The following is a 16,429-nucleotide window of genomic DNA, read 5'->3' as shown; positions in this document are numbered from 1 at the left end:
GCCTAATTCGAGTAGTACAGAACAGCAGCTGGCCAGTTTTATAATAATAATCTTTATTGTCGCAAGTAGGCTTACATTAACACTGCAATGAAGTTATTGTGTAAAGCCCTTAGTGTTCAGGTACACGGAGGGAGAATTCAGAACGCCCAAATTACCTAACAGCACGTCTTTCAGGATTTGTGGGAGGAAACCAGAGCACCCAGAGAAAACCCACGCAGACATGGGAGAACGTGCAGACTCCACACAGACAGTGACCCAAGCCGGGAATCGAACTGGGACCTTGGCACTGTGAAGCAACAGTGCTAACCACTGTGCTGCCCAGTTTTCTGTACTGAATACTGAGAAGTGGACCTAGACTTTCAGAGACACTCACATTTCAAAAATCATTAGTTGTATGAGATGCCAAGATGTTTTGATGCAATTGGCAGGATAGGAAATGAAAAAATGAAATGAAATGATATAAAGGCACATTGAGAGGATTATTAAAGCCTTAGATTTTGCTTCAGCAGCATATATAGACACTTACAAAGCTTTGTTACAAAGCCTCAACTTTCATATGTATTACGGTCAGGTGTGAGCATTGCTGGCAAGGCCAGCAATTACTAACCATTTCTAATTGCCCTTAAGATGGTGGAGTGCTGCATTCCTGAACCGTTGCTGTCCATGGAGTGGAGGTACACCAACAGTGATATTAGCAAGGGTTTTACAGCAACAATGAAGGAACAGTGATATAGTTCCAAGTCAGGATGATGCACGGCTTGGAGGGAACTTCCAGATGATGGTGTTTTCCATGTTCTTCTTGGATTGCAGGTTTGGAAGGGCTGACAAAGGAGCTCTGGCAGGTTGATGCAATGCATCTTGTAGGTGGCATGTGCAGACTGGTGGTGAGGGAGTGATATGATGATTGGCTGCCAACATGTTGCTTTGTCCTGGCTGGTACCAAGCTTCTTCTGGAGTGATGCTGGAGCTGTATTCACCCAGGCAAGTGAGAAATGTCCCATCATGCTGTTGGCTTATGCCTCACAAATGGTGGAAAAGCCTTGCAGGAATCAAATGGGGAGTCATTCCACCTCCAGAGTATCCAGTCTCTGATCTTGTAGCCACAACGTGTGGACTGGTTCAGTTAAACTTCCAGTCAATAGGCACCCCCATCTGATGACGGGGATTCAGGGTAATGCTATTAAATATCAAGGTGGTGGTGGCTAGGTTCTCTCTCACTGAAGATGGTTATTGCCTGGGAGTGTCAAGTAACATTCCACCCAAATGTCAGCCCAAACTCTAATGTTGTCTGGACCTTGCGGCCTGTTGGTATAGATTGTTTCATTATCTGTGGAGTTGGTGAATGCAACTGAACACTGTGCAATCATGAAAGAATATGCTAATTTCTGACCTTATGAAGGAGGGAAGGGCATTGATGAAACAGCTAACGGTGGTTGTAACTGGGACATTGATGTGAAATCATCAGAGCACAGTCCTGTGGTTGAGATGACTAGCCTTCAACACCACAACCACTTTCCTTTGTGCTAGGTATGATCCCAGCCACTGGAGAATTTTCCCCAAATCTCACTGATTTCAATTTTACTAGGGTTTCTTAACAGCCACACACTATTATGCGCTAGCTTAATGTTAGGACCATTACAAGTTTTGCAACATGCATCTCCAGTACTACAGCCAGGATGTTGTCAGAACTCAGAGCCTTTGCTGTATCCTGTACATTCTGCCATTTCTTTGTTGTAGCTTCACCAGGTCGGCACCCTATTTTTAGATATGTCTGATGTTCTTCCTGTCATGCTCTCCTATATGGCTCATCGACATGGTTTGGTCCGCTGGCTTGATGGTAATGCTGTGGGACATGCTGGAGTTTACAGGCTGTGGTGGAATACAATTCTGCTGCTGCCCCAAAGCACTTCATTGATGTAATAATAATAATAATAATCACTTATTGTCACAAGTAGGCGTCAATGAAGTTACTGTGAAAAACCCCTAGTCGCCACATTCCAGCGCCTGTTTGGGGAGACCAGTACGGGAATTGAACCCGGGCTGCTGGTCTTGTTCTGCATTACAAGCCAGCTGTTTAGCCCACTGTGTTAAACCAACCCTTAATGTCAGTTGAGAACTGATGTCAGTTGAGAGCTGTTATATCTGTTCTAAACCTATATAATTTAGCACAAAGTAGCGATACAATAGTATCACGAGCTATCAAAATTTCAAATTAACATTGCTGCCTTCAGTGAGACCCACCTTCCTGGGGAGGAGCAGCTGAAGGAGAACACCTAAAGCTGGAAAAGCATGCAATACTGACAACGGCCCTCTTGTCCAGTGTTGGTTTTGCACCGACAGAATTCCTTAATTGTATAAATAAAAAACCCAAGACACTTAATCACCAATATGCCACCATCATCAATGTTTATGCCCCAAACCTATACTCCGATAAAGACGTTAAGGAAAACTTTTATTCAGATCTTGAAGAAATCCTCACTGCCATCCCAAAAGGGGAAAAAAATTCACCGGGAGGAAGCTGGGGTGGCTGCAACCTAACGAGAAAAACCACTGGGGGGGGGGAAAAAATTAAGATTCCGCATACTCAAAAAAATCCTGACATTGATTCTCCCAACTTCCTGTGGCTAAGAAAAGCCTCCCAGAGACAAAGTGTGGCATAGGCTTCCCAGAGGAAACACTGGCATGATCTATGTTGCCAAATAAATATAAAGCCAATGTCGAGAACAACACCAGGAACCAGTCATCTGACCAAAGCATTGTTGAGGCTATGTGGATTGTGCTCCAAAGATTTGGATGTCCAAAAAACTTGATCCTGCAATTGTTCCATGATGATATGACTACAACTCGCGAGTAGAAGATCTGAAAAAACATCCATGCTGAACTGTGGAAATGATATGGAGATACTGCCGTTGGACTGGGGTGAGCACAGTAAGAAGTCTTACAACACCAGGTTAAAGTCCAACAGGTTTGTTTCGAATCACTCGCTTACGGAGCACAGCTTCCATTCACCCGAGGAAGGAGCTGTGCTCCGAAAGCTTGTGATTTGAAACAAATCTGTTAACCTGGTGTAAGACTTCTTACTAAACTGCAGCAAGGCAGTGCGATAGCCTACATACTATTTACAATCTACTGATCGAACAGTGGCTAGTCACCTCGTCAAAGATCAACTGCTCTCTGGTGTCAGCATTAAACACCGTGTACACGGAAAAATCTAACCCGTCTCTGCCAAATTTAAACTGACCGCCATAGATTTAAATGATCAGTCTGCGGATGATTGCTGTGTAATTGCCCACTCTGCTCCAATTTCGGAAGCCACGCTCGATTCCTTCAATTCTGCATACAGGAACTCAACCGGTCCATAAATGTTGACAAAACAAAATTGATAGCCAAATTTCCCACCACCCATATACGTTCAAGGAGACACTCTAGAACATGTTGAGCATTTCCCATACCTCAGCAGTCCACTCTTTCAAACGACCACCATTGACAAAGACCAACACCAGATCAGCTACCTCAGTTTAACCTTCAACAAACTTTGGGAGCGAGTGTTTGATAACAAAACCCTCCAAGTCACCAAAAGATTCAATGCACAGAATAGTTGTCACCATGCTCTGTAGCACACAACAGTACTACAGAAATTCCATCATCAAGCCTTTGGAGGGCAGAGGGAGATGAGTCACCAAATCCATGACACAGATTGCCCTGAACCATGGTGCACAGCTCTGTGAATGCCCCCCTAGAGAGGCGCGAGCCTTTTCTGGCACTGCCAGATGTAGTTGGGTCCAGAAGACTCAGTCATGTCACTACCCTCTTAGCTGCCTCTCCTCTGCCTGACATTGTGCTCCTGTAACTCCTGCTGCTGCTGTAGGGCCTGCAATGGCAGTTCTGCACCATGAAGTTATCATTCTGTGCTAATTTCCTCCAGTGCTAGCGGGTGAAAGTGATTCCTATGTTGAGGGCACATACCATTTACTGTCTGGTAACCAGTGATGTGTTGATACCACTCTAACCCCTCAGATCAGAGCTTCCCCTTAAAGGCTCAGCCCTCATCCCTGACTTTTCTCCAAACTTTTGTTTCTCTCTCTCTCCTTGGTGTTGGAACTCAGATCAACTTTCAAACCAAAGTCAGAGGTGCTGGGTGTAAAGTATTAGCTTTTAACAGACAGGTTTCTGAAGTACAGATTCCTTGTTCCCTTCCCATCAGATTGCAAGACATCATAAAATTCAGGTGAGTGCATGTAAGATAGAGCTGATTTAGGCCATTTGGCACATCAAGTCTGCTCCACCATTTGATCATGACTGATCCCATCATGGCCCCAACTCCACCATCCTGTCCATTCTTCATAATCCTTCAATCCATTACTAATTAAAAATCTGTCTAACTCCTCCTTAAATTTACTCACTGTTCCAGCATCCACTCTGGGGTAGCAAATTCCACAGATTCACAACCTCTTAGGAGAAGTAGTTGCTCCACAACTATTTGTTACCTCTTATCCTAAGGCAATGATCTCTCATTCTAGAATGCCCCACAAGAGGAAGCATCCATTCCACGTCTACTTTATCCATTCCTTTTCTCAACTTGTATTCCCCAATTTGACATCCCTCATTCTTCTAAACTCTAGAGAGTATAGGCCTAAACTGTCCAATCTCTCTTCTGACAAACCCTTCATCTCAGGAATCAACCTAGTAAACCTCCTCTAAACTGCCTCGAAAGTCACTACAGCATCCCTCAAATAAAGGGACCTAAAGTGTGCATAATATTCCAGGTAAATGTACAATACAATTAACGGGTTTGAAAATTTGCTTAACAAGCTTACTGCTGCTTCCAGGCAGCAATGCCAGCTTGCTTCCTTCCTCTCGCACAATTAATGGTGTTCCCTTATCCCATTGGGATGCCAAAGCGAATCCTCCTGTGCCAATATCATACTCTGCCTGTTATGTTTCTCACCCTAGCAAACAATTCCACCCCAGTGACCATATTTTGAAAGCATTTTGTTGACTATATTTTTTATATAGTAAGATACGTCCTTGGGTTGTAATGATGCTGTATAAAAAGTTGTCTCTTACAAATTAAATGCTTGCATAAATCCAAGCATTACTCCAGCAGCATGACCAAAATACGTTAAGGTTTAACCAAGTTCTCGCTGCTCTTTTATTCCTGGGAACATACGATTGATAATTCCTCAATTCTCATAAAATTCACAATGAAATATCAAAAACATACCTTTCAGTCAAACCCAGAGTTGTGTTTTTTTAAAATATTTTATTAAGGTATTTGAAAGTTTTTATAAGAATAATAATAACATAAACATGGTATAATAAACATTTCAACGCCCATTCCAATCTTCACACACCGCAACCATAAAACAACAATCCGGCCCTCTCCTCACCCTTGGAATACAGCATCTGCTGACATTTTAATTTTCCCCGAGAAAGTCAACGAACGGCTGCCACCTCCAGGTGAACCCAACCATTGACCCTCTGAAGGCGAATTTTATCTTCTCGAGACTGAGAAACCCAGCCACGTCACTAACCCAGGTCTCTACACTCGGGGGCATCGAGTCCCTTCACATTAACAAGGTCCGTCTCCGGGCTACCAGGGACGCAAAGGCCAAGACGTCGGCCTCTTTCGCCCCCTGAATTCCCGGCTCTTCCGACACTCCAAAGATCGCCACCTCTGGACTCGGCACCACCCGTGTTTTTAGTACAGTGGACATTGCCTTAGCAAAACCCTGCCAAAACCCTCTAATCTTCGGGCATGCCGAAAACATGAGGACATGATTTGCTGGGCTTCCCGCACACCTGTCCACAACCCCAAAAAACTTGCTCATCCTATCCACGGTCATGTGTGCCCGGTGGACTACCTTAAATTGTATCAGGCGAAGCCTGGCACATGATGAGGATGTATTAACCCTGCTTAAGGCATCTGCCCACAGACTCGCCTCTATCTCTCCTCCTGGCTCGTCCTCCCACTTGCCCTTCAGCTCCTCCACCGGAGTTTCCTCCACCTCGGAGAGCTCCTGGTAAATATCCAATATCTTCCCCTCTCCCACCCAGGCACTGGAGACTACTCTATCCTGTATCCCCCGTGGCGGCAGCAGCGGAACGGTCGGAACCTGCTTTCTCAGGAAGTCTCGCACCTTGCAAATACCTGAACGCATTCCCTGCTGGCAGTTCAAATCTATCCTTCAAAGCTTTCAAGCTGGGGAAGCTCCCGTCTATAAATAGATCCCCCATCCTTCTAATTCCTGCCCTATGCAATCTCTGGAACCCACCATCCAGCCTACCTGGTACAAACCGATGATTATTATAAATCGGGGTCCAAACTGATGCTCCCTCCACTCTCTTATATCTCCTCCATTGCCCCCAGATTCCCAGAGCCGCCACCACCACCGGACTTATGGAGTATCGGGCCGGCGAGAATGGAAGGGGTGCCGTTATCAGTGCTCCCAAACTTGCGTCTTTGCATGACGCCACCTCCATCCACTCCCACACCGACCACCCTACTCGCCCCCCCCCCCTTTCCCACTACCCACTTCCTAATCATGGCGATATTAGCCGCCCAGTAATAACTGCAGATGTTCGGCAGCGCCAACCCACCCTCCCCCCGACTGCACTCCAGCAACACTTTCTTCACTCGCGGGTTTTACCCGCCCACACAAAGCCCGAAATAATCTTATTCACCCGCTTGAAAAAGACCTTTGGGGTGAACATGGAGAGGCACTGAAAGACAAACAGAAATCTGGGGAGGACCGTCATTTTCACAGTCTGCACTTTCCCCGCCAGTGATAGCGGGAGCATGTCCCATCTCTTAAAGTCCCCTTTCATTTTTGTTCTACCAGCCGGGATAGGTTTAACTTGTGCAGTGCCTCCCATTCCCGGGCCACCTGCATTACCAGATACCAAAAGCTCTTTCCTACCATTCTAAGCGGCAGCTCTCCCAGTCTCTTCTCCTGTCCTCTTGCCTGGATTGCGGACATCTCACTTTTCCCCATGTTCAGTTTATACCCTGAAAAATTGCCAAATTCCCCCAGGATTCGCATTACTTCCCCCATCCCCTCCAACGGGTCTAAAATGTACAAGAGCAGGTCATCTGCGTAAAGCATGACCCGGTGCTCCAACCCCCTGCAGCCCCCCCCCCCCCCCCCCCCCCCCACCCACCACAGAACCAGCCCTTTCCAGTTCCAAGAAGGTCTTAACGCCATGGCCAATGGCTCTATGGCCAGAGCAAACAGTAACGGGGAGAGGGGGCACCCTTGCCTCGTCCCTCGGTGTACTTTGAAATACCCCGACCTCAGCCGGTTCGTACGCACACTCGCTACTGGTGCCTGATAGAGCAACCGCACCCAGTCCATAAAGCCCTCACCAAACCCAAACCTTCAGGCCTTGCCCTCCAGCCCCTCGATTATTTCCTCAATCTCAATTGGGGCCCCCAGCCCTTCCACCAGATCCTCATTTCCCCTCGGACACCACAACTAATCCAAAAACTGCCTCAACCCTTCCACCCCAGCCGGGGGTTCAAACTCATATAATTTACTATAAAACATTGGAGCCTGGTTAGCAGATTTCGATGGGTCTACGAGGAGAGCGAGGGGGAGATTGATGATGGGAGATGTTTTTGCGAGAGGAAATGTAGGGGAGAGGGGGGGGGGGGGTTTGGGACGGTGGGGGAAAGAGAAAGGGTTTGATGTTAATAATGGATAGGGGCAGGTCAGGCTCATGGGGCAGGGCCCGGTGGTATGATGATGGTGGATAAGAAAAGTGTGGGGGGGTTAGAGACCCCCAGTTAGGATAGTCACATGGAACGTGAGGGGGTCAGGAGGTCTGGTCAAGAGTGCTTGCGCATCTTAAAAGTTTGAAAGCCGACGTAGCAATGCTGCAGGAGACTCACTTGAGGGTGAAAGGACCAGGTGAGACTTAAAAGGGGCTGGGTTAGTCAGGTGTTTCACTATGGATTTGACGGAAGGGCTCGAGGGGTAGCGGTAATGGTCAGCAAAAGAGTACGCTTCCAAATGGAGACGGTGGTGGTAGATCAGGGGGGTAGATATGTGATTGTGACAGGGGCGCTGGAGGAGAGGTTAGTGGCGCTATTAAGTGTATATGGTCCCAATTGGGACAATGTGGGATTCGCAAATAAGGTGTTTGGGGCCAACCCCGACTTGGACACACACAAACTGATAGTGGGGGGGGGGGAGGGACTGGAACTTGGTGCAGGAGCCAAGGTTGGACAGGTCATGGCCGTGCTCGCTGGTCCCATCAGGGGGGGCGAAGGCGTTGGCTGAGCTAATGGTGGAAATGGGAGGGGTGGACCCTTGGAGGTTTCTGCACCCGAGGGAACGGGAGTGTTCGTTTTTCTCAGCAGTCCATAAGGTATACTCGCAGATCGACCTTTTCGTGGTGGGGAAGGCTTTGCTGGCTGGGGTTAAGGGATCGGAATACTCAGCAATTGCAATGTCAGATCATGCTCCGCTTTGGGTGGATATGGTACTGGAGAAGGGGGTAGCGCAGAGGCCGGGGTGGAAATTCGATGTGTGACTTTTGGGGTAACCAAGGGTTCTGTGACAAAATTGAAACGGTAATTGAGGAATATGTAGGTTTCAACTGTACAGGTGAGGTGTCGAAGGCAGTTGTCTGGGAGACTCTAAAGGTGAGGTGATTTTGTTTAAGGCCAGGGTGGACAAAGAGGAGAGGTTGGAGCGGCAGAGGGTAATAGATGAGATGTCGGAGGTAGATAGGAGTTATGCAGAAGATGGGGACCTAGCGAAGTTGGAAAAGAAGAAACTACAGGCGAGCTTTGACCGACTATCTACCAGGAAGGCGGTGCACCAACTGAGACGAGCAAGGGGTGCAGTTTACGAACATGGAGATAAGGCGGGTGGATGTAAGAAGGCGGGTTGAAGTATGTAGGCGTGTCAGCTCCGGAGGGAGACAGCAGTAAGGGAAATTGTTCAGGTGAGGGATAGGGCAGGAAAGTTGGTGGTGGCTCCGGATCTGATTAACAAGTTCTTTGAGGAATTTTATGAGAGGTTCTACAGGTCAGAGCCACCTGGGGGAAACCGGGAGATGCAGGAATTTCTAGATGGGTTGGAGTACCTGAGGTTAGGGGAGGGGTCAGGGCTACATTAGAAGGAGCAATAGTGGAGCAGAAGATAAAGGATGCGATTGGGAGGATGCAGTCGGGCAAGGTGGCAGGGCCGGATGGGTTTCCGGTGGAATATTGTTAAAAATTCAAGGATAAGCTGGCACCCCTGATGGTGGGGATGTTTGAGAAGGCGATGGGGAATGGGGTGTTGCCACAAACTTTGGGGCAGGCATCAATTTCCCTGTTGCTAAAAAAAGATAAGGATCCGACGGAGTGTGGGTCGTATAGGCCCATATCACTTCTGAATGTGGATGCAAAAGTATTGGCGAAGGCGGGTAGGCTGGAGGAGTGCCTCCCGAAGGTGATAGGTGAAGATCAGACGGGGTTCATGAGAGGGAGGCAGCTCTTTTCAAACATTAGAGGGGCATTGAACGTGGTTATGGTACCGGCAGAGGGGAAGGAAACAGAGGTGTTGTGGCATTGGGCGCTGAGAAGGTGTTTGACCGGGTAGAATGGGGGTACTTGATGGCAGTTCTGGAGCGGTTTGGGATTAGAGCAAGATTTGTGAACTGAGTAAAGCTACTACATAAGGAGCCGCACAAACAACATCAGCTCGAGATACTTTCCTCTCCACCGTGGGACTAGGCAGACATATCCTGTCCCCCCCCCCCTGCTGTTTGCACTCGCGATTGAGCCGTTGGCCATCGCATTAAGATGTTCGGGGGTATGGAAAGGAATACTATGGGGGGGGGGGGGGGGGGGGGAAATAGAGCATAGGGTGTCCTTATATGCCGATGACTTGCTGTTATACGTGTCGGAACACTGTGTCGCTAGGGGGAATATTGGAGCTGCTTCGTGTATTTGGGTCTTTCTCGGGGCACAAACTAAATCTAGAAAAGAGTGAGTATTTTGTGGTGTCTCGGCCGGGGTGGGGGCAGGGGTGGGGGGGCTGCCATTCCATAGGGTAGGGAATCACTTTAGGTACCTGGGGGTGCAGGTTGCCCAGGAGTGGGGGGCTCCGCAGGTACAACATTTCTAGTTTGGTGGGGAGAGTGAAAGCTGATCTGGCAAGATGTGATGGTCTCCCTCTGTCACTGGTGGGTCGGGTACAGGCGGTTAAAACGAACGTGTTGCCGCGATTTCTGTATATTTTTCAATGCCTGCCGATTTTCCTGCCAGAGGCTTATTTCAGAGAGATTGAGGGAAGGATTACTTTGTTCATGTGGGATGGGAAGGTGGCCAATGTTGGAACGGTGCTGCTACAGAGAGAAGGCAGGCAGGGGGTTTGGGTATTCCGGACCGGATGTATTACTACTGGGCTGCCAATGTGGAGAAGGTGCGGAGCTGGGTCAGAGGGGTTGATTCCCAGTAGGTCAGAATGGAGGCGTGTTTGTGCAGGGGGTCGGGATTGTAAGCACTAGAAATAGCGCCGCTCCCAATGGCCCCGGGGAATTACTCGGAGTCCGGTAATAATAGCTGCATTGAGAATTTGGAGGCAGTTTCGCCAACACTTCGGGTTGGGGGCAGGGTCAAGGGAAATGCCGATTCAGGGGAACCACAGATTTGAGCCAGTTAAGTGGGGTGGAAATTTTCAGAAATGAGAGGAGACGGGGATTAAGACACTAAATGATTTGTTTCTTAGGGGTCGATTTGCAGATTGAAGGAGCTGGAGGCGAAGTATGCCTGGAGCAGGGGAAAATGTTTAGATAAATGTTTAGATCCATGCAGGCTCGAGATTTTGCCAGAAAGGAGATACAGAGCTTCCGGGTGGAGCCGGCTCCACATTGCTGGAGGAGGTGCTGACGACAGGGGGACTGGAGAAGGGGGTAGTGTCGGCGGTTTACGGAGCTATTTTGGAAGAGGAGAAGGCACCACTGGAAGGGATCAAAGCAAAGTGGGAGGAAGAGTTGGGAGAGGGGTTCTGGTGTGAGGTGCTCCGGAGTTAATGCCTCCACCTTGTGTGCGACGTTGGGTCTGATACAGCTAAAGGTGGTATACAGAGCACACCTCACGAGGGTGAGGATGAGCCGATTCTTTGAAGGAGTAGAAGTTGTGTGTGAACGTTGCGCGCGCGCGCGCGGGGGGGGGGGGTGGGGGGGGGGGGCTAATCACGTTCATATGTTTTGGTCCTGTCCAAAGCAAGAGGATTTCTGGAAGGAGGTTTTTAGGGTAATTTCTAAAGTGGTGCATGTGAAACAGGACCCGGGACCCCGGGAGGCCATATTCAGAGTGTCAGACCAGCCAGGGTTGGAAACGGGTGCGGCGGCAGATGTTGTAGCCTTCACCTCGTTGATTGCCCGAAGGCGGATCCTGATAGATTGGAGAGCAACCTCTCCACCCTGTGCCCTGGCGTGGGGACCTGTTGGAATTCTTGACTCTTGAGACGGTTAAGTTTGAACTGAGGGAAAGGATGGAGGGGTTCTACAATTCATGGGCATTATTCATTATGCACTTTCAAGAACTGGATAACATCGAACATTAGTTGGGGCGGGTGGAGGGGGGCTGCTATGTGTTAATGGCAACTATGGGTGATCCCTAATTCCTTTTTGTCATTTGTTTGTGTGAACATGCGGGCTAATGTTTGGGGTTTGGTGGGAGGATGGGATCGTTGTTATTGATATGGGGATTGACACATTTGTAACTGATTATTGTTGGTGGGTGTAAATTTGGGAGAAAATGTGAAAAAGGAGAATAAAAAATATTTATTTTTAAAAAGTCTTTAAACACCTCATTCTCCCCCACTGGGTCCAGGACAGTACTCCCGCCTCTAGTCTTTACTTTCCCTATCTCCCTGGCCGCCTTCCTTTTCATGAGCTGGTGCGCTAACATTCTGCTTGCCTTTTCCCCGTACTCATAAACCACCCTCCTTGCCTTCCTCAACTGTTCCATCACTTTCCCTGTAGTCAACAGCCCAAACTCCGCCTGTAACCTCTGCCACTCCCTCAGTAGCCCCGCGTCCGTGGCCTCCAAGTATCTCCTGTCCACCTGGAAAATCTCCTCCACTAACTCCCCTCTGACCACTGCCTTCAAAGCTTCCCAAACCGTCGCTGCAGAGACCTCCCCCGTATCATTTGTTTTCAAGTACTTCTGGGTGGACTTGTTAACCCACCCACAGATCGCTTTGTCCGTTAGCAACCCCACATCCAGTCTCCATAGCGGGCGTTGCCCTCTCTTCCACACTAACCCGTAGATCCACCTAATGTGGGGCAATATCCGACACTGCGATTGCCGAGTACTCAGTATCCACCACCGCCGGTATTAGCGCCCTGCTCAGAACAAAAGTCAATGTGAAAGTATACCTTGTGGACATGTGAGAAAAGGAAAACTCCTTCGTCCTTGGCCGTGCAAACCTCCATGGGTCTACTCCCCCATATCTGTTCCATAAACCCCACCAATTCCTTTGCCACGGCTGGCCTCCTCCCTGTCCTGGATTTTGACCGGTCCAATTCCGGATCAATAACGGTGTTAAAATCTCCTCCCATAATCAGGTTGTGTGACTCTAAGAAACCCAGAGTTTTTTAATGCAATGTGTTGGCATTAATATTTTTAGACACACATAATTGGGCAGAAATTAGAAAACTGAGGGTGGCTCCAGTTTATGAAGAGCAACAGAAGTAAAGCACAATTAGAAATCTGGAAGTAGAAAGGAAAAGAACCAAACCTAAGAAATATTATGGGGGAAGAAACTAAACAAGAGCTACACGTAACAACAACTCAAACAGTTACAAAATATAAAGAAAAGATTGCAGCTTCTTCTGGGCTTATGAAACAAAAAGTGAAACTGGAGACTTTTTTTCTCTTCCCCTTTCACAAAAACCCCAGATATTGTTATAACTTACAATAACATCAACTGCTATTTGTCTGCTAAAGTTCTGCATTAGTCAAAGGGAGTATAAAGTTTATAAACAATAAATTGGATAATTTTGAAAAATAAAGTTGACATTAGAAAGGAGAAACTTCTGATAAGTGTATATCAATAACTTAAATATCTCAAACACTGGAAAAACAACCCACGACAGCTCACAACAGATACTATTACTAACGAAGGAAAGATTGGTCAGATAACCATAATCTTAGTGAAAAAAGGTGAGCCTTAATAGGAGCCGAGGGAATTAAACATGGATGAGAACTTAATTTGATCGACTGAACGAAATAGATACAACATACATTTGTTCGGGAAGGTTTAGTTGTCAACTATGATTCGATCTTGACTTGCATTCTCCCCATGCCTGCGCGGGTCTCAGCCCCACAACCCAAAGATGTGCAAGGTATGTGGATTGGCCACGCTAAATTGCCCCTTAATTAGAAAAGGAATTGGGTACTCGCTCGGGTAATTTGGACATTCTAAATTCTCCCTCACTGTACCCGAACAGGTGCTGGAATGTGGTGACTAGGGGCTTTTCACAGTGTTAATGTAAGCCTACTTGTGACAGTAAAGATTATTGTTCTTATTATTAAAACGATTCGATCTTGACTAAGATACAGATAACAAGGTTTGAATGCGCAGCAGGTTTTTGGGACATGCTGCAAGTTATGGAAGATAATAATAATCTTTATTATTGTCACAAGTAGGCTTACATCAACACTACAATGAAGTTACTGTGAAAAGCCCCTAGTTGCCACATTCCGGCGCCTGTTCGGGTACACGGAGGGAGAATTCAGAATGTCCAAATTACCCAAATTTCAGACTTGTGGAAAGAGACCGGAGTACCCAGAGGAAACCCACACAGAAAATGCGCAGTGCCCAAAGCCGGGAATCGAACCAGGGACCCTGGCGCTGTAAAGCAACAGTGCTAACCACTGTGCCGCATAGATGATGGGAACCATTGCAATAAGCAACTCTGGAGATAACAACGACACACAGTGTTTCAGCAGCAGTAAAAGACAAAGGTGAGCAATGTTATCAATATAGAATTAGGCAAACTTTGCACCAGAAAAATTAGATTGGAAGCCCTGGATCAAATATAACAAGGTTGTGTTGTAGCCTGGTTATTAACTACAGAGCTAAACACCACACAATGTTCAGGAATCATTTTAATTTAAAACACAAGTTTGTGTAGCACGAGAAGACTATTTGTTGGATTACATAAAAACAGGTTTATGTATAATAAACACACTTCCTACTCGTGTTCAAATAAACTCTATTCTGTATAACGCGTGATCAATAGCTTCCTTGCACTTAGCTTTGACTGAGATACAATGTTACATGTGCCATATTCCAGTGGTCACTGTATGTACTGTGCAAAGTGAGTTGCGAAATACTGTAACAAATTAGTTTTGCAACGATATTTCTTGCAAATATATATCCTTTGCCAGAATCGTGCCACCACAAACACTGTCAACTTCCACTTGTCAGATAATTGTTGCCCTTAATCACCAACGGGGGGGGGGGGGGAGAAGAGATCCGGTAATGCAAGCAAATTTAACACGCTTCAGACCCAATAGTATACTGCGCAGAAAAACACATACTGTCGAAGCACTTTCATCTGCTTTACAGCATTGTATATCCGTATGTTATTGTACAGTAAAAAAGTACACTGACTAACATGCTGCACACACACACACACACATTTTTCAGATGTACTTGCTAGGTTTGATTTGAACGTGCAGGACTGCAGAGAGGAGAAAGAAAACTGAAATTTGTCACACTTACATTAAAACACACCGCTGGCTAAGGGATCAAAAGAAGACAACATTAAAATAAAACTCGACACAGAGCACGGGGCAAACGGGTAATGAAAAGGGGGAAGCGAAGTCAGTTTTAAAGTATCTAGACCAAGTTCACACATGACAGCACCACCACCCTATCCCAAATCCTGTCTATTTAACAAAGAGGGGGTTGCTGCTGTCTGACCTTTAAAAACGGGATTTCGGAAATTAAGACTGTCGAAAATAAAATCGAATGGAGTAAAATCTGAAGGGGAAAATGTTTGCGGGTCCGGTCGGGGTTGTGAAGTGAGAGATGGTCTGGGCTGGGGGCAGATTTCGCTGCATCGCATCAGTGTCCCTCCCCTCCCACCCAGCCAAGTGCCCCCACACACCTTCGGCGAGCAGCTCCTCCACCGTCACCTGGTAACGGCCCACGCTGAACACTCTGCCCAGGTAGTTGCTGGTGCTCCCCATCGAGGAGCCGCCGCCGCCGCCGCCTCCTCCTCCAGCACCGACATAACCCGCTCCCTCGGGCTTCGAGATGCGGGTGAATTTCTTCATTGTCGCACCGAACGGAGAAGCAACTTGCAGACTGGAGCGAAGCGCAACAAGCAGCCGGTCTTCGTCGTCTCCCTCCTCCGCCTCCCCCTCCGGACAAGCAGAGACGGGGAGGGGGTTACTCGACTACAATCGGCCGCGGAGACGCCGCCCGCCCGGCCGCTCAGCGGCTGCGCAGGAGACGTGGTCTCGGAGCCGAGGTCGAGCGCCCTCTTGCCTGACGGTAACTAACAACCTAACAGCATCCCGTTCTAGCGGGCACTTCAAACGATTCTAAATTCCGCTTCCAAGTTCCATCCTGCTGAAGCTGCCACTGGGATAGGCCGGGGAGCTGCTCGCGCGAAAGAGAGCGTGCGTGCGCGCGCGCCTCGCCCGGACCGTTCTTCTGTTTACCCAGCATACTCTGACCCCACAATCAACCCAGGCGGCCAGCTCCCGCCCACACTCACCGCCGGTTGGCCAGGCCCCTGTCACACCGCCCACTGGTGCCAGCTTCCTCGATGCCGATTGGTTCGACCTGCTGTCATTCAAGCCAACGCGCCCGCGCTTTTTCCGCCGTCAAGACCGTCAAGTTGGTCGTGACGCGGAAGAGTGCTGAAGGTTGGGTATGTTCACCCCCCCCCCCCCCCTAACTCCCGTCGGGGGTTCAAGCTAACAGTCTGAAAGGGCAAGTTTGTGAAACGAAAACAAAACTTTTGCAAAAGTTCATTCGGACCAAACAAACCTTCCTAAGCACACGAGGTAATCCTTTTGGAAACATGTTGGGTGGGTGGGTGTTGTACTGGACGCTTCTCGCCCAGCATAACTTTTTCTAAAAGCTGTAATTTAAACCTGCCACGACTTAGAATAACCGAAATACTTTTCTTCAGAACCCATTGAAACTTTGAAGAAGTGCGTTCCAGCCTAGTGGCTTTAAAATGTGAGTTTCAGGTGCACATCCCATTTATTTTGGATGCCGTTCATGCTTTAGCTGTGATGAATACCTTGATGCCAGTCAGAAGAACATTCACGCAGATATATATCTATCACATTTCCAACTCTTGTTTTCCAAATTCTGCGGTGACGTTTTTATTCTATTTGTAACAGGATGGAAAATTGAGACCTTCCTGGATGAGGTGGAGTAAAGTAGTTTATGTTTTC

At 47.8% G+C, this 16,429-nt stretch overlaps 1 protein-coding gene across 5 annotated transcripts in view; it reads right to left on the bottom strand.

Annotated features, from left to right (window-relative positions):
* Positions 1-15,666, bottom strand: part of bmp2k (BMP2 inducible kinase) — a 192,648-nt gene extending 176,982 nt beyond the window's left edge. For 3 of the 5 annotated variants that reach the window (XM_072496221.1, XM_072496223.1, XM_072496225.1), the window contains exon 1: positions 15,124-15,666. In XM_072496221.1, coding sequence (XP_072352322.1) covers positions 15,124-15,292 — 169 coding nt within the window. In that variant the 5' untranslated portion in view covers positions 15,293-15,666. Of the gene's footprint in view, positions 1-14,735; positions 14,754-15,123 lie in introns of all 5 variants that reach the window. The other 2 variants (XM_072496227.1, XM_072496222.1) reach the window with 2 other exon arrangements.
* Between the last annotated feature and the right edge of the window lie 763 nt (positions 15,667-16,429).

The sequence above is a fragment of the Scyliorhinus torazame genome, chromosome 3 (assembly GCF_047496885.1).
Source record: "Scyliorhinus torazame isolate Kashiwa2021f chromosome 3, sScyTor2.1, whole genome shotgun sequence".
Classification (NCBI taxonomy): domain Eukaryota; kingdom Metazoa; phylum Chordata; class Chondrichthyes; order Carcharhiniformes; family Scyliorhinidae; genus Scyliorhinus; species Scyliorhinus torazame.
This window is presented reverse-complemented; position numbering and strand designations above follow the sequence as displayed.